General features: G+C 35.0%; 1 protein-coding gene across 11 annotated transcripts in view; it reads right to left on the minus strand.

The window, feature by feature from the left end:
* The window catches only part of POT1 (protection of telomeres 1), a 91,156-nt gene extending 74,971 nt beyond the window's left edge, over window positions 1-16,185 (minus strand). The window contains exons 1-6 of one of the 11 annotated variants that reach the window (XM_043463626.1): window positions 16,062-16,185; window positions 15,124-15,152; window positions 14,869-14,998; window positions 13,130-13,202; window positions 9,726-9,817; window positions 263-376 (exon numbers count right to left, since the gene is read on the minus strand). In XM_043463626.1, coding sequence (XP_043319561.1) covers window positions 263-376; window positions 9,726-9,817; window positions 13,130-13,202; window positions 14,869-14,991 — 402 coding nt within the window. In that variant the 5' untranslated portion in view covers window positions 14,992-14,998; window positions 15,124-15,152; window positions 16,062-16,185. Of the gene's footprint in view, window positions 1-262; window positions 377-2,824; window positions 2,965-9,725; window positions 9,818-13,129; window positions 13,203-14,868; window positions 15,054-15,123; window positions 15,153-15,822; window positions 15,978-16,061 lie in introns of those variants that run through there. The other 10 variants (XM_043463623.1, XM_043463622.1, XM_043463619.1 and 7 more) reach the window with 10 other exon arrangements.
* Between the last annotated feature and the right edge of the window lie 3,320 nt (window positions 16,186-19,505).

Here is a 19,505-nt window from a genome sequence, read left to right on the forward strand (position 1 = left end):
ATCAGGTTTAAAGTGCCTGTGAAGTTTTATGAAATTCATTAACAAATTACTTATCTTTAAGGGATATTATGTTTAGAATGACTTCATTCTAAACATAAAGCTAAGAAAAGGATTTCTATTTTCTAAACTTAAAATATTTAATTACAATAATTCAGTCAGACAAAATAGTTTATCTGCAGATATACAGAAATACTACTTCTATTCCATCACTTTAGCTCATTAAAATCATAAAATGATTAGACTAAAAAAGTTGCACACTTACATAAACAGTTGATTTGAAGTTCTCAGATGCTTTCAAAAATAAGCAATGTTTACCATCTCTGCTTGGAGATGAAGATGCTGACAAAACAACAAATCCAGCCACTGCAATGGTGTCCTATATAGAATAAAATAATTTAAAACCATCAATATACCATAATTCTGAAAGCCACATAGATTTTGGTTTTTATTACTATGTAAAAAAGGAAATGATTTCTGTAAAATGGAAAACAGGCTTCCCTAAACTTACTTAATGTTTTCTGACTCTAAGATTTAGAATACCATCTCCTACAAAAATGGGTATCAGTAATGTAGGCATAGACAAGTACAATGCCTCTCTTAATGGACCAGGAAAGCACTAATTAAATCACATAGAGATTTTTAGTGAAGTGAATCTGTTATACATATACATATATCCCCTCTTTTTGGACTGTTTTGCCACCTATCACGTTACAGAGTGCTGAGTGCTATAGAGAGTGCTGTGCTATCCAGCAGGCCCTATAGTTATCTATTTTACATACAGTAATGTGGATATGTCCATCCCAACCTCCCAATTTATCCCTCCCCAATTTATATGTTTATATTATAAACGTGTGTGTCATGTGTTCAGTCATCTCAGACTCTTTACGACCCATGGACTGTAACACACCAATCTCTTCTGTCCATGGGATTCTCCAGGCAAGAATACTGGAGTGGGTTGCCATTCCCTCTTTCAGGAGATCCTCCCAGGATCAAACCCACGTCTCCTGAATTGCAGACAGATTCTTTACTGCTGAGCCACCTGGGAAGCCCTATATACATGAATTTATGTTTAATTTATACATATAAATTGCCCTGAAGGGGCTCAGTGATCTCATCCCAACGGAATTTGCCTGTTTTATCTCCATATACTTCCATTCAATACTACATAAATCATATTCTTTTAAATATCTAGTGCTTTTCCACATACATTTTTGGAATATTCTTAGCCCCCACTAATAATAAATAACATTTTTCTCTTCTGCACATATCTGATCCTACCTATGTTTGAAAATCTAGGCTGTAAATGTTTCTTCCCTGTGAGGTTTACCTTAGATTGTACCCCAAAGAAGGGAGAAGGAAAAACTTCTAAACTCTCCTATACATCATTTTAATATTTTTTATATTCTGTGTTATTTATAAACTTTCTTAATATTTTTACTGCCCTTAAAACTCTGTCAGATCCTTGAGATGAAGACTGTCTTATCCATATGGCTATCTTATACAAGTGACTGGTGGAGGCTGCTGTTCATAATCAATGGTCAATAAATATGTTCTGAATAAATTAATCAGCACTGGTAAAAACTGAAATACTGAACTTCACAAAGAGAAAAATAAGTGGCCTAGGATTCATATTTAATGAATTTATTAATCATAATGGCTCTCAAATTAATTCAAATACACAGAGGATAAGAAAGATAAATATACAATAGGTTGTTTTAGTTTGCATGAACATTCATTAGACTAAGTTGAAAATGAGATTTAATATAAATTGTTCTAAGTTTCTGAGAAGAGCATACTGAAGCCAATCAAACAAGAATGGGAAATACATGGTTCAGTAGTGAGACTACAGTATTCTGATATATCAGAGTGGGCCCCTATCTCAGTCTACTGAAAACAGAAATAGGAAATCAGCCTGAGAAGCATAACCCTGCTACTAAAAATGATAAGGTTTTAATCACTATCTTTGCATCAATGTTATAAAAGTGAAAACACATGAAATGAAATCTTTGAACCAACTTAGAATACTCAGGTATCACAAAGGGGTCATTTCCCTTTTGTTACAGTGCTTTAGAAAGACTGAGTCAAAAAGAAAAAAAGAGAAAGACTGAGTCCTCATCATTAAACCATTTTTAGTTTAGCCAAAAGGAATATTTCTACCACAAATGAGTCTCCGAGATAATGAAATCAGGACACATCTTTTTAACATAAGTGTTCTTTAAAAATGAACAATTAAAAAAAAAAAAAATCAGGCAACTTACTTGCATATAAACAAACATTGTTTGTACATGCTAATATTTCCTAATGATGAACACAATCAGTGGTGAGATAGGAAGTAAATCAATAGATATCAAAAAATGTAAATCACAAAACTAGTGTACTAATTTGCTAATTTTAATGGATAATACATTAAAAATTCTCATGACTGAGCAGGAAAAAGGCAGAGAAAATATGAAGCAACTGATAATCCAAAAAGAAAAATTTATCTGACTTTACCAAGCATTAAAGTAATTTTTACTATACAGAACTTGCAAATATTGTTAGGTTATTACACCTTAAAACACTGCTCAAGAGTGAAAGGGTACAGGGAAAAGTCAGGCACCTGATGTCACTGATAGTAGAGTGACCGACAGAAAAGATTTCTCTAACATATGAAATGTATTTCATGGGTATTACTAGCATCTATTGGATCATGTAACACCAAGGACATAACTGGAAGTAATATATGCAATATTAGCATGAAAACCAAAATCTTTAAGTGGTCTCAAAACATTTTATGATCTGATACCCCCACCCCAGACCAACAGCCATATTTTGTGGGACTCACTATGGAATTCTGCCTTCCCATAATTCCTTAGCATTCCAGGATCCTCAGGCAGGGATGATCTACTCTCCTAGTACCCCTGTGCTCATTCTTCCTGCTATTTTTCTTATTCTGCTACTCAATCTTCTCAGTACACATCACATCTGGATAAAATAATTAATTACATAATAGTTGTTTAATTTCACTTTTCTCCACTGAAAACTACTGCATGATGGCAAGGTTCATAACTGTCTTCATCAGTTAAGATTTTTCAGACATCAAGCATAGAAGACAAAAAACAGTCAACAAAGCTTTAGACAACTCAATGAAGACTGAAACATATGAATATACACATGAAACATACACACATATTATATAAAATGTACCTTCATTAAATCTTAACATAAACTATACAACTACCACAAAAATTACTTCAAAGAAACTTGGCATTTTAGAATTGCAAAGGACCTTAGAAATCATGTAATCACGTATATCTTCACTTTTCAGATAAGAAAATAAGGGCCAGAGAGGATAAATGAACAGTCTGTGGTCACATACAGCTAATTATTGTAGAACAAGACAAGAATCCAGATCTCTGGCTTCCAGGTACTACTCTACCTGCTCTTTCAAAACTAAATCTTATAGGGGTGGGAAAAAAAATATTTTAAAGTACTTTGAAAAGGTTGTATTTTATATCTACATACTAATGCTAAAACTTTCTTTAAACGAAAGCTAAAACTGAAAAAAATGCCTCAGATGAATGGAGTTTGAATCAGAGCATTCATATTCTCACAAAATGTGCATTAATCTAGCAAAGATGTTTTAGGACTGCTGTACTTAAACACAGAGCCAAGCTTAAGAAAACAAGTGACGAAGAATGGTATAAGAACTGAAGTACAAATAAAGTTCATCCTTTTATGCAAAAAGTTTTACCTTTGATTTGCAACAATCTTTACCCTTGACACTAAAAACTCTAAAAAATAGCCTAATTAGACCTCTCAGATGATTAGCATTCATGATTTTAAATGCAGAAAGTATTTAAATTGTGAACTCAGTCTTCTCACCATTATATTTTATTTTATTATTATTTTTTTCACCATTATATTTTAAAAGGAGAAACACTGACTTACCATTATCAATATCCTGTTACCAGACAAGTACTAATTAGTTGTGTAGTTTTATCCAATTTTAATGAATACCTACTTAAAATATATTTCAATAGCAGAAAACATCTTTCATATCAGTTAGGAAAAATACTAATATCTAACATACCACACATGTTTCACAGAACACATACATGCTAATTCATTTTATTACAAACTTTTTATATTGCTTTTCAAATAAGAATAAACACAAGAATTTTAAGGATAAAGATAAAAATGTATTTAAAATATAAGCAAACAGATCCCTAATATTCAATACCATGTATTTATTTCTAAAACACTTCTCTAAGATGTCCAAGATATGTTGTGAAATAAAGCAACTTACAAAACATGGATAGTATGATGTCATTTGATAACACACATATGAGTTTACATATACATATATATACGCATACATACGTAAGTATACATACATACATACATATATACATAACACTGGAAGGATACCAGAAAAATGGCATAGCAGTGGTATTATCTAATAATGGGAGTAAGTGATGGGAGTGAAACTTTCCCTGTTAAACACCTACTAAGTATTCTCACTTTCATTCCCCTCTCTGCCTCCCTCTCATCATTTCTGAAGAATATCTTTCTTAAAAAAAGACATGATTTGGAGTCTTATGAAACACTGGATTCTTAGTAATTCAGAACTGTTATCATAAATATTAATTATTTAAACAAAGCTGAAATACAGTCATGCCTTTAAAGGCAAGAATAATCATAAGGAATAACAGTAATAACAGACCGCTACTGGAGCCACTCACAGAAGTGCCTCACTAAAATAGCTATACAGAGATGCTGATTTTTACCCTACCTAAACAGCCTCAAGCAGATTTGATTGTGTGTGTGATACACTAGCTTCATAAACTTTTATTTCTTAGTCCACTTTCCTGATAAGGCTGTCGGGTAGTACTTTTTTTTTTTTAGTATACTTGCCTCTAGAACTTCACAGTGCCATACCAACTATGTTAAAACTATATCACAATCAAAACTTTTAAAATTGCATCAAAAATTACTCTGGTTACTATTGTGAGAGAAAGCCTAATGAACTATCCTAGGAGTTTTAGAACATGAACTGCATGGCAACTATTTGCTTTCCTCAAGTTTTAAAGTAAGATTTCAAGATACACCACTGATTTAATAACAGCTGTTCACTGAGGAAAAAATAAATCACTACACTAATTCTTTTCTTTGTTCAAATTAAAAATTAAAGAAAAAAGTTAACTGACTTACCATCTCTTCACAGAAACTTAGCAAAACAATCCCAGAAGAGAACATACGCAAAACATTCTCTGACACAAATCGTAGCAAAGTCTTCTCACGTCAGTCTCCAAACACACACACATATATACAACTAATCAATTCTATGTCAAGTCAGCAAGTGCCTTATTAGTTTTGGTCTTTACAGTTTCTGAATTTCTGTTAAGCTCTCACTGATTCCTCTACCTTAAATCTCTTCCTGGTAGAAGAATATAGATTGAAAAATAATCTGGCAGATAATCAGGGAAACTGGAACAGGCTTTATATATATACATATATATACACAAATTATTATAGGCATAATGATGAAACTGTGCTTACACATGTATACAAATACATAGGAAAAGAAAAATATACATAGATATGAGTGCGTGTGTACACATGACTGCACCGATGACGTCATGATTTATAAAAGCTGATGTTAACACTTCAGTAGTATAATTATATTGTGTATATATTCATTTGTGTATATACATAAACACATACATACATGTACATATATACATAATTTTAGGATGCTTTCTCTTTTATATACTGAAATTTTTAGGGTTTAAATTATATAACTCCTGCTATTTGCCTCAAAATAATCTGTGGCGGTAAAATGAGTAGATGAAATGGCTGAAATAAGAGCCTAAGTATTGATTACTACTGAAGTTAGATGTTCAGAATATGGACAGTCATTATACAACTCTTACCACTTATACATATGTTTGAAAGTTTTCACAATAAAAAATTTTAAAGACTAACAGATAAAATGTTCCACCAAAAACTTTGTGCCTACTGTTTGATGTTTTTCCCCAAATCCTCCAGGCAGATTCAGTTTATTGAGGTTGCTACTCCAGTTCTATTACAGTCACCACCATTAAATGATTTCCAATAGACTAGAGATAGTGGACACCATAAGGTCAAGCACTGTGTCTTATTCATTTTGGTTTCTCTAGAGCCTAGCACAAAGTCAAGCAAAATGTCAGCCCTTAATAAATGTTTACTGAACCTAAATGAATGTAAATGAAAAAAGAGACAGAGTACAGACAATCTCATCTGACTTTGTCGTTTTGCAGAAACCATTGTTTTTCCCCGTATCATTTACTTGTTAGTAACAACCATAAATCAACCGTATGTCTAATATTTCTGTAGCATCATTTTAGAAGTACTTGCTAATACTAAACAATTTATCTGGAGACTTATCAATGACTCAATAAGTTTTATAGCTATATGCTTCAATATTAGTTAATTGCCAAAACTGGTATTGCAAATATCCAGAGGATCACTAATTAACATCAAAGATGTCATATGATTCTTATTAAAACACAATTTTAAATCATTTTAATACACACGAAGAAAAAAAATCTGTATTATACACCAGAGAGTGGTTAAGTTCTGTAGATGTACAGTCCAATACAGTAAAAACTAACCATATGTGGCTATTTAATTAAAATGATACAAAGTTTAAAATTCAGTTCCTCGAGCCATATTTTAAGTACTCATTGGCCAAATAAGACAAGTAGCTACCATACTGACAACAGAGATCTAGAACATTGCCAGCACAGCAAACAGATCTATTGGATGATACAACTGTTTTTGCTGTGTCTATCTTATACCCTACAACACTGCTAAATTCATATATTAGCCCTCTCAGCTTTTTTTTTTTTTTGGATTTTTAAAGATTCTATATATATTGGATCAGGTCATCTGAGAAGACTTGTTGTTCAGTCGCTCGGTCATTTCTGACTCTGCAAACCCATAGACTGCAGCACACCAGGTTTCCCTATCCTTCACTTTCTCCCTGAGTTTGCTCAAACTCATGTTCATTGAGTCAAGGATGCTATCAACCACCTTATCCTCTATCACCCTCTTCTCTTGCCCTCAATCTTTCCCAGCATCAGGGTCTTTTCTAATTAGTCAGCTCTTCACGTCAGGTAGCTGAAGTACTGAAGCTCCAGCATCAATCCTTGCAATGAATATTCAGGGGTGATTTCCTATAGGATTGATTGGTTTGATCTCCTTGCTGTTCAAGGGACTCTCAAGAGTCTTCTCCAGTACCACAGTTTAAAACCATCAATTCTTCAGTGCTCAGCCTTCTTTATGGTCCAACTCTCACATCTGTACATGACTACTGAAAAACCATAGCTTTGATTATATGGACCTTTGTCAGCAAAGTGATGTCTCTGTTTTTTAATACACTGTCTGGGTTTGTCATAGCTTTTCTTCCAAGGAGCAAGCATCTTTTTTAATTTCATTGCTGCAGTCGCTGTCTGCAGTAATTTTCAAGCCCAAGAAAATAAAGTCTGTCACTGTTTCCATTGTATCCCCATCTATTTGCCATGAAACGATGGGACTGGATGTCATGGTCTTCATTTTTTGAATATTTAGTTTTAATCCAGCTTTTTCACTCTCCTCTTTCACCTCCATCAAAATGTTCTTTAGTTCCTCTTCACTTTCTGCTGTTAGGGTGGTGTCATCTTCATACCTGAGGTTACTGATATTTCTCCTGGTAATCTTGATTCCAGCTTCATCCAGCTTCATCCAGCCCAGAATTTCACATGATGTAATAGAAGTTAAATAAGCAGAGTGACAATATACAGCCTTGACATACTCCTTTCCCAATTTGGAACCAGTTTGTTGTTCAACTTCTGGTTCTAACTGTTGATTCTTGACCAGCATAAAGATTTCTCAGGAGGCAGGTAAAGTGATCTGGTTTTCTCCTCTCTTTAAGAATTTTCCAGTTTGTTGTGATCCACACAATCAAAGGCTTTAGCACAGTCAATGAAGCAGATGTTTTTCTGGAATATCCTTGCTTTTTCTATGATCCAGTGCATGTTGGCAATTTTATCTCTGGTTCCTCAGCCTTTTCTAAATCCAGCTTGATCATCTGAAAGTTCTTTGTTCATGTACTTACTGTTAAAGCGTAGCTTGAAGGATTTTGAACATTACTTTGACAGCATGTGAAATGAGTGCAATTGTGCAGTAGTTTGAACATTCATGGGCATTGCCCCTTTTTGGGATTGGAATGAAAGCTGATCTAGTCTTCCGGTTTCTATTGTTTTCCTCTATTTCTTTGCATTGTTCACTTAAGAAGGCTTTCTTATTTCTCCTCGCTATTCTTTGGAACTCTGCATTCAGATAGGTATATCTTTCCTTTTTTCCTTTTCCTTTCACTTCTCTTCTTTTCTCAGCTATTTGTAAGGCCTGCTCAGATAACCATTTTGCCTTTTTTCAATTTCTTTTTCTTGGAAATGATTTTGGTCATCACCTCCTGTACAATGTTAAGACCCTCTGTCCATATTTCTTCAGGAACTCTATCAGGTCTAATCCCTTGAATCTATTTGTCACTTTCACTGTTTAATCATAAGGGATGTGATTTAGGTCATACCTGAATGGCCTGCCTACTTTCTTCAATTTAAGTCTGAATTTTCAAATAAGGAGTTCATGATCTGAGTCACAGTCAGCTCCCGGTCTTGCTTTCGCTGACTGTATAGAGCTTCTCCATTTTCAGCTGCAAAGAATATAATCAATCTGATTGCAGTATTAACCATCTGGTAATGTCCACATGTAGAGTTGTCTCTCGTGTGTTGGAAGAGGGTGTTTTCTATGACCAGTGCATTCTCTTGGCCAAACTCTTGTTAGCCTTTGCCCCACTTCATTTTGTACTCCAAAGCCAAACTTGCCTGTTATTCCAGGTATGTCTTGACTTCCTACTCTGAGAAGACTTCCTACTCTGAGAAGAGAGATATTTTATTTCTTCTTTACAGATTAGATGTCTTTCTTTTCTTTCTTATTTGATTGCTCTGGCTAGAAGTTCTAGTGCAATGCTGAGTAGCAGTGCTTTTTATCCCTTTGTTCTATTATTAATGAGGCGTATTTTGTTGCTGTTCAGTTGCTAAATGTGTCCAATCCTGAGACCTCATGGACTGCAGCACTCAGGCTTCTCTGTCCCCCACTATGTCCTGGAGTTTGCCCAAATTCATATCCATCTAGTTAGTGATGCTATTACAATGTAATACAATGTAGTACAATGATTTTCTTAAGTTGAACCAAACACAATTTCTGGGATAAATCCCTTTGGTCATGGTGTTTACTCTCCTTTTAATATGCTGCTGGGTTTGGTTTGGTATCATCTTGTTGGGGATTTTAGCTGGCATTTATTTTATAATAATTACAGAAAATATTATAGACATACTCATATAGACTTATAGTTCATATTATTTTTTAGTTAGTAAGGATTATTTTTAAGTAAGAGAAAATGTACCTATCTTTAAGACAGTCTATTGAATTCTGAAAATTAAACTTCAGTGAGAGGAAAAATTGTCCCTTTTTCTGTCAATGATAAGTTTCACTAATCTCTTCGGAGTGTTCAGTTTTGAGGATGTTGCTTTTTTAAAAAGTATAATTTTTCATACATCTGCAAATCTATAATGAACTTCTAAAAAATGGCTTGTAGGATACATATAGCATGATCAATAATTCTATTTCTAAAGAGATAAAGTAATATAAAATGATTTTACCCCTTCATAGAAAACTTTGGCACAGTCCTTTGCTAAGCTTCCAAAAAATAATATATTGATCTTGCTGATCTCTGAACTCGAATTATCTTGTTCTATAGAGAAACACACAGAAAAACACATCAGATACAGCTTTATGGACACAAAAAATTGCTGACAACTAAATTCTAAAACCCATAGTTACTTCAAAATAAAATTATGAAGAAGAGTAATTAAAATGCTTATAATTCACTTTTAGTTTACTCTATCACCTTAAAATCACAAAAATAATGTACAGAATGCTACTAGGCATTAAAACCAGAATTATAACTAGTTTCAACTATGTTTTACAAATTTCTGTAAATACCACATTAACATCACATAATGATCACTTTCAATTTATTTTCCCACGGTTACAATCAAAAGAACTGAATAAGATACTGAATAAGAACTAAATAAAAACAATTCAATTTTTATAGTGTATAACATCACTCTCCAAATACTTTATTTTTACTGAACTTCTGGTAATATATAATTATTAGAACTTTAAGTTTTAAGCTAGACAAGTGAGTTCTCTGCAGCACCCATTTATTGAAAAGTAAAAGAGCAGTGTGTGTATAAAAACTGAACTTTTTGTGGTTTTGACAACAAGAACTATTTGGAAAAGAAGAAACAGATATGCTACGAGGAATCTCATTTGGAAATTCTAGGCTTTGGGGAAGACTCTCCATAATCTTTGTTCTCCAGAAGTCACCTCCTAGAACCACTGAAGCAAAGCCAAATACTAAGATTCAATTACTGTATCATCTGAGGGAGGTCTCGTTAATATCAGCTTTCAAACAATTACTCCAACGGCCCTCACATCAGACTTTCATGTATATATGAAGTATATGAAACATCTTTCCAAAACTTGCAGTGTAACTTATAACTCTTCAATCTGCTACTTTATCACCAGCAGTGAAAAAACTATCACACATCTGCCTATTACCTCCTTTTGTTTACTTCTGTCATCCAATTCCTCAAAATAAGTAGACACATAAATTAAAACACTAATGTTCTCAAAAATACAATGGCTTCTAATCAAGATATACCTTACTTCTTTAATATAGTAAATGCCCTGTCAGATGTCTATTTCTGGCCATGACAAAAACAACAACTATATATATATATATATGTATATATGTGTATATGTATATATAAAAACACAAGTTTTCAGACACTGGACAACAGGAAGTGCAGGCAACTATTCTCTTTGAGAAGGAAAGCAAAGCCAGAGCCCTAATTTATTTCCTGGAGATTCTAGGCAACAGGAAATGGAGGTAAAATCTAAAGAAAGCCCAACAGCCTCACTGAATTCAGGAGAGTTCAGATTTGAGGACAGCAAAGTGGATAGAATTTGTGCAACATGTTGCTGAAAGGAAGACAGCAGCATAGACAAGTGCTCTGGAAATGAGTGCCTTTGGATCTTTGGCTGAGTACTGATCTCCAAAAGCACGGGAGGAAAGAATCCCAAAAAGGAATCAGAACCACTTGAAAGAAAGAGGCAGAATAATTCTGAGACTCACACAGTGCTGTGAACTGTTCTGGCTCCAGAGTGGAATCCTCATACACAAAGCATATGGTAAACTTGTCAGAAGGGCACTTCCTTAGTTATCAGGACAAATTAGTCCCCACATAAACGCTGCTCTAGACCCATCCTAACAAAGTTAATCAAATTGATTCCAAGAGAATTTATAGTATTCCAAAATGAAGATAAATAATATTTAAAGAATTACAAATAAATCTAATATGTGATAATATAAAATTCTGAATGTCCAGCATTCACTTAAAAGCTGATTTTAAAAATCAATAAAATAAATCTCCAGCCACAATGATCAGGAAAAAAGTAAGAGAGAGAGACAGAAGTCATGAATTATCAAATCAATGAAATACGACATCACTACAGATCCTACATACAATAAAAGCATATAAAAAGTATTTTATGAATGACTTTACACCAACATATTGACAACCAAGATGACCTGGATAAATTCCTTTAGAAACACAATCTATCAATGCTTACCCAAGAAAGAAAGAGATAATTTCAATAGCCCTATGTCAATTACAGGGACTGAACTTAGAATTAAATCTTCCTAAGAAGATCAGTCCTGGGTGTTCACTGGAAGGACTGATGTTGAAGCTGAAACTCTAATGGCCACCTCATGCGAAGAGTTGACTCACTGGCAAAGACCCTAATGCTGGGAAGGATTAGGGGCAGGAGGTGAAGGGGACGACAGAGGATGAGATGGCTGGATGGCATCACCGACTCGATGGACATGGGTTTGGGTAGACTCCAGGAGTTGGTGATGGACAGGGAGGCCTGGCGTGCTATAATTCATGGGGTCGCAAAGAGTCGGACCCGACTGAACGACTGAACTGAACTGAATGAAAAGATCTCCAGGTACAAGTGGTTTCACCAGTGATTTCTATAAACATTTAAGGAAGAAGTAAACAATTCCAGGTAAAGTCTTCCAGAAAATAGGAAAGGAGGGGCCATAAACAACTCTTTACTAAGGACAGCATTACCCCAACATCAAAATCAATCAAAATCACTACAGGAAAAGACAGATTCCTACCATATTTTTAATAAATTTAAATGCAAAAATTCTTAACAAGACATTAGCAAATCAAACCTAGGAATATATAAAAGGATAATACATCAGGCACACCACCACATCCTGCTCTATATTTCTTCAAACCAAATTTCTGTCAATTATTACTTTGTACAATTATTTGCTGAATTTACTTATTCCCCTACAATGTAAACTCCATGAATGCAAGAACCTTGTTTTCGTAATTGCTATATTCCCTGTACCTAGAACACTGTCTGTTATGTATATGGTTTCCAATAGTTTTGGAAATATACTTCAAAGTTTATTTCCCATTTCCTGCTGTAGACCATTCTTCATTCATTTAACTAATTTCAGACTTCAGATGAGATTTACTTTGGTCTCCAAGTATTCTAAACTCTTACCAAGATTATTTATGGGTTACTAGGGAGAAGAATTAGCTTACGTAACACCTAGGAAAGAAATAACATGCTGAAAATAGAATTATCTTACAATTTGCTGTTTGGGTCACATTAATGAAACTAGAAATAGGGAGATAAGTTAGCCATTGTAATATCTGGATAGGACATTAAAGGAATCTGAAGTAAAATGGAAGCCATGGGGGAGTGAGGAGTGAACAGACTTTGAAGAAAAAGATTTAGAGAGGAAAAGAGTAACTTTTCATTCCATATATTTGATGTTGGAGTAAAAGAATAACTTTTCACTCTATAGAGTTTCATACTAAAAATGATTTTTGTGGTTATGTGTGTATGTATACATAAAGTTACCCATTTCTAGATTACAAGCAAAAAGTTAAGTAGAAATGGTCTTGTCATTTACCTTGAAGTCCAATCTTTAAAATAGCTCTTCTGTTTTCACCACAAATTAAAGAAGAGATAAGTGAGAGTTTTCCCTGAAGTGAGAAAAAAATAGTTACACATAAATTCAAGAGACTGTAATAACATAAGTAAAAATTGGAATAAAATTTTAACGTTTCTTTATTCATCATTACAAAATACTGGAAAGAATCCAAGTACTGCTACACTGGGGAATGTTATAAACAGACTGTGGTGGAATTCCAGAAATCAATAAAATGTAACACTGTTGATAAACATAACAACCTGAAGAATTGCGAGGAGTGAAAAGAAGCCACAGTCAAAAGGCTGCACACTGATACATGTAACATATAATATTGTACATCAACTATAATTAAAAAAGAAAAAAGCTGCAAACAGTTCAGTTCAGTTGCTCAGTCATGTCTGACTCTACTCAGTCGTGTCCAACTCTACATACTGTATGATTCAATTTACATGGCATTCTTGAAAGGCAAAAAATACTGTATAACCTGAGAAAACTGTTCAAAAGTGGTTGCTATGGATTGAAATTAAGGTAGTAGCAGACTATAAAATTTTGGGGGAGTGAAAGCCTTTTCTACAGCTTGATTATGGTTGCAGTTACACGTTTTTATACATCTGTCAAAACTCACAGGCCTATATATACTAAAATACAGTGAATTTCATAGTAAAATGCATTTAATAAAATTCAAGAAATGTAAATGTTTCTTGAGATACCTGCAGACATGTACAGGTTAGAAAAAGGAATGTAAGAATTCAAACTGACATTTCATTTATATCTAAAAGGGTTTATCTTAATAACACTAATAAAAATGCTAGAATTTTTTAAATATTTCACTTAAATTCTTCTATATCAAACACACAAAATAAGTGAAGAATGATGAAGTTAGGTACAGCATAGTAACAATTAAGATTAATGATCCATCAGAAAGAAAATTAATCAAAGCATTTTATTAATAAACACAAGTATGCAAGAAGCATCATCCTAATCAACCAAATGTGAAGTGAGTTTGCAAATACTAAAAAACATTTGATTAGGAATTTAAATACAATGAAGTAGAGAAGACCAGCTGTAATACACAGAACTTTACTTCATATGACAGGAAATATCAGGAAAATGGAAAACAAAAAAAATGAAAGATAAATGTCTACATGGAGAATATTGATTATGGGGTAAAACTGAAAAGTTACATCATTTCTCTTTCACTATATGACACATTTTGTCAGTAAGCCATTTACCTGCTTCCCATCACTCTTAACTTTGACCCAAAATTAAATACACAATAACTGAAATTTTAAAATTCACTAAATATGCATAACAAATATTGGATATAACCCCCCAAAAAGTTCAGGAACTTAAAGACAAAATCAATAGAAATTCCACAGTCTGAAAATCCTCAGCCAAAACACAAAACAAAAACAGTACTGAAGAAAGACAAACAGTACCTGACAGACCAGAAGGACAATATCAAAGAAACCAACATGCAAACATACATGTAAGTGACATCCAGAAAAAGAAAAGAGTAAAAATAAGCAAGAAAAAAAAAATTCCAAGACACATTAGTCAATAATTTCCCTAATTTGATAAAAAAACTATTGACCTGTGCATCCAAGAAGTTCAGTTATTCACATCAGGATAAGTTCAAATAAAGAACACACCAAGGCACTCGACAATCCAACTTCTGAAAACAAATGATAACTATTCTGAGTTGCGTCAATTCTTACCTGGATATATTTCCTGTCATAATCACAACCTGGCTGTAGAGATCTGATATCGACTTTGTGTAATTTATTTAGCAGATCAACTTCAGGCACTCCGTTGACTTCTTTTATTAATTCAAGTGGCATATCAGATCTGCTTCATAGTGTGATGGAAAGCAAATTCAGTTAGAGAAGTTGATAACTTACTGCTGAAAACACAAAAGCCAGTATTTTATCCAAAATATAGTAAATAATTTGCTTGAAGCGTCCTTGACTTACTTTTGCTTTTCCTTTCTAGTTAGTCATCACTTGTTGGGGGAGAAGAAGGACCGGTGAATTATTCCGTAATTCTATAACGAGGCTCAATACACACATCCTCCTAAGGCATTCAAACTTAACCATTTTCTATTAGTCTTGCATTTTAAGAACTGCTTGTACAATTTAGTTTTAGGATCTGTGAAAAGTGCCCTAACAACTGCCTTTACCACTGTGCTTTAAAGTGTACAAACTATTGAGGAAGGGAAAGGAGGTTGAAATGTTTTTCGCTTGTTTTTAAATCCCTTTGGCAGTTGTAACATTGTGTAGACAAACTGTGCCCCAAAAGTTTACGACTCCAAAATATATCGGTTGCCTCCTCCCTCCAGCCCCTACGCAGTCTAAAGAAACTATTGAACTGCTGTTAACTTGCGCATTCTCAGGTTCTTTTTTTCCCCAAACTTATTGCCTGGGACACGCACTAGTATCTATATTTAGTTTTAGTGTGTGCGCCCCAAGCTTCTCCAAGCCAGATGACCGTCTTGAGGGCGGAGACCTGGACTAACTGAAGCCAGCTGCTCACAAAATGCAATGCTAAGATGCTCAACACAAGTTAAGCTCACGAGACAGACAAGTATGAAGAGTTTCCCTGCAATAACTCCTCCAAATGTTGACCTAAACTAAACCAGGCTCTTCATAATATCGGTTCAGGTCCCAACTCACCTGGCAACCACGTCAAGATCTCCAAACTTACTTGGAAATTGACTAACCCCACTCTCTTAAGAGAAACTAGGAAGAGTTCGGACGGGCGCGCTCGTGACGTCACACGCACGCCAGCAACCCATTCCCACGCATGCGCACACGACCGCTAGGGCATACCCCCTGCTCGTTCTCGGGCCTTTGGAGGACGAATTACGAGATGGTGTCTAGGCCTAAAATGCGCTGGAAGTTTCCCGGAATACCTAGAGGATCCAGCGCGTGGCGGGGCGGGTGGCGGCTGTACTACCCCGGCGCCCCGAATTCCCGCCGATTCACTTAGGGCGTCTCCCGCCAATTTCGAGCAGTCTCTCAGGCCGGAGACAGAGGGAGGAGAGGAGGTGCTACACGTTTCCTAAATCCCGTAACCAATGAAAAGCCTTTCGCAAACCTAGGCGCGTTTGGTAGGTTGGAAGCTCCTGGGGACAGGGCCCTTATTTTAGTCCCCAGTTGTCTCCCCCTAAAGGCAAGAGCTCTAACGCAGTTTTTACAGTGAAATAAATCTAGCAATGAGGAATGCTACTTTTCAGATTTGATTAACTACTTCAATGATTTATAGGACTGTGATTTGATGCTATAATTAATGAGCTGTTTAGTTGCTAAGTCTTGTCAGACTCTTTTGCGACCCCATGTGCAGCTGGCCAGGCTTCTCTGTCTGTAGGATTTCCCAGGAAAGAATATTAGAATGGGTTGCCGGTTTCCTTTGCCAGGGGAATCTTCCCCTCCCGGGGATCAAACCTGCCTCTCCTGCATTGGCATTTGGGTTCTTTACCACTGAGCCACCGTAATTAATGAGATGCTGTTAAATGTGAATCTTCTGCTTAGTTTTTATTTCTCCCTCCAATCATTTACGTGAAACCACCCCAGTGCAAAACTAGAATGAAATAAAGATTCACATAAATATTTCCAAGGCTATTTGGACTGAAACATCTGCTGTACGTATATATTTGCAGGAAGAAGTAGCTAACATATTTGAAGAAAAAAATTTTTTTCAGCAGGAAGCACGTGTGTTAGTCCATCTTCCCTTTCTCTCCCATCCCTGTATTCATATAGCACCAGTTGTGATAACAATTTGAGCTCTGCAGCTGGTTATTTGAGGAAAACTATCCAAGGGGTCAATACACATCTTTTCTCAACCTATTTTCAGCTTTTCCTTCTTATTCTCTGTGTTGACCTGAAACAAGTAAGACTACCAGATAATTCTCCAACAAGGATGTGTTTATTTGGGATCAGTAGAATGGGGCAACCCAAGGTTTGCAACCACGGGGAAATATGCAAGAAAAGAACTGGAAAGGGAAGAAGAAAGCTGGTATATAGAGAGAAAGGGAGCTGGGAGGGTTTTAATAGCAAAGAGTTCATGGCTTTTCATTGAGTCTTTTTTTAACCTTATTTTATATTGGAGTATAGTCAATTAATAAACAATGTTGTGATTAGTTTCAGGTGGACAGTGAAGGGACTTAGCCATACATATATACATATTTGTTCACTCCCAAACTCCTTTCCTATCCAGGCTGCACATAACAGTGAGCAGAGTTCCATGTACTATACAATAGGTCCTTGTTGGTTATCTATTTGAAATATAGCAGTATGTACTTCATCCCAAACTCTCTATCTATCCCTTCCCTCCATCCTCCTCCCTGCAACCACAAGTTTATTCTTTAAATCTGTGAGTCTCTGTTTTGTAAGTTCATTTGTATCAAATATCTTTGCCAGGAAAGGGAAGTCTGTCTTCTTCCTGTTGAGGTCAGCAGGGTATGAGACTTCAGTTTTCTAGTCTCCCAACTCTATTTTTTTTTCCAATATCTAACTGAATTAACAATCACCCAAATTATAGCATTATGGAAACATAAAGGTAATTACTATCTTTTTAAACTTATCCAAATGTAAGCTTATTGGAAAGAAAAAAAAAACAAATTTATACAAGATATTTTCATAAGCTTACTGTTTAGCGTAGGCCCAAAGCCTTGGTGGTCATCTTATAGGATCCTTATAAATATACAGGACTGAGACAGGATTTACTATTGGGTCCTACAGAGAAATACACAGGAGCAATTCATTTCTTTAGGAGTCAAACTATCCACTGACCTTATGACTACTGGTTCTCCAAGTTTACTAAAGCCCAAAATTTTAACACCATGATCACTACAGGGGAATTTTTTTTTCAACTGTCACATGTAAACTTGGCAACACAGAACCTGTATACATGTTCTTAGTTTTAAAAATATACACCATCTAAACTATCTTTTTAGTTTAATCCTTCAAGTTCTCCTTTGCCCTAAAATGAGAAAAAAATCCTAGTTTCAATTTAAAAAAAAAAAAACAACAGGGAAAAGTGCCAAGTTGATCTTTTTGAAAGTGGAGTAAAACACTGTGGGGTTCAAACAGTATAGTTGTCAATTTCTATATACAAAAAAAGAGAGAGATAGTTAGTCCTTATTGATATACAGATATGTCCACCTATCACTCCCAGCAAATCTTAATACAAACATACTAGTTCATCTCCATAAACCACAAGACAATTTACTCAACAACAAAGTTATATAAATCAGGTATATGTTGGAAAAGTTTAGAACACAAGGACTGTTTTGAAAGTTCAGTTTGACTGTGGAGAATAATATGTCATTGTATCCAATGGCAATTCTAAATGTATCCAATCCAACTCTATTTAATTGAGGTTTCTGCTTATTTTATTTTATTTATTTTTTACATTTGCAATTGGCATTTAAACACCTTCTTCCACAGCCTAAGCTTACTATGGGCAAGGAGGATTGTTTGCTATTGTGACCAGTGTGACCAGTTGTGAACAATGTCTGGCACATTGTAGGTGCTGAATATTTGTTGAATGAACAAATGTTCAGGAAAAAAATTTTCTCTTTCCTCACCTCTGGCTTCCATCATTCCATTTCACCCCTAATTTACCATATTACATTGAAATTGTCATTCCAAGATAACTGAAGAGCTCTTTGTTGCTAAGCCAAAAGGACACTGTTTAGTCTTTCTTACTCATCTTTTAAAAAAGTATTTTCATCTTGCTACTGTAACTGCACAAGGCCTTTTGGGGCCTCTCTGGGACAGACCCTCACCACTCATGTCCTCCACTTGCCTCTTGTCTGTAAAAAAAACTTTAGCCAAATAATAAATTTAATCAGAAAAATGAGAAAATGCAGAAACAAAGGAAAACTGTCAAACAAGACAAAATAATGAAAGTTTAGCTATTAAACAAAGTCAAAGACAGTTTTTCTTAAGGGCTATATAAAACATTCTGCACCATATCTTTTGAACTATTTTGCATATACTAAAACCCCCATCAGACGAGTTTGCTCACAAACATGCTGCCCACAAGCATGTAGACCCACAGACCATTTGGAACCAGAAGTTGATGATGTTGACTCCTGGTTATCTCATCACCAGTCAAACAAAAGGATGTCCATGAACTGAGCATATATCCTGAAACCTTCTCACGAGTATGTAGCTCTTTTTCGCTTTCCCCTGTACAACATCCAAGCAAACCATGGGGAGTAGGGACTCAGTTCTTTGGTCTGTGAGTCAACCTTCTCCTTGGGATTGTCAACTTTCTTAATAATGCTCTTTCCTTTTACCCAATATTGGTCTCTCAGTATTAGATTCTTGAGCCATGAGCAGCCAAATTT

Source organism: Cervus canadensis, chromosome 3, assembly GCF_019320065.1.
Source record: "Cervus canadensis isolate Bull #8, Minnesota chromosome 3, ASM1932006v1, whole genome shotgun sequence".
Classification (NCBI taxonomy): domain Eukaryota; kingdom Metazoa; phylum Chordata; class Mammalia; order Artiodactyla; family Cervidae; genus Cervus; species Cervus canadensis.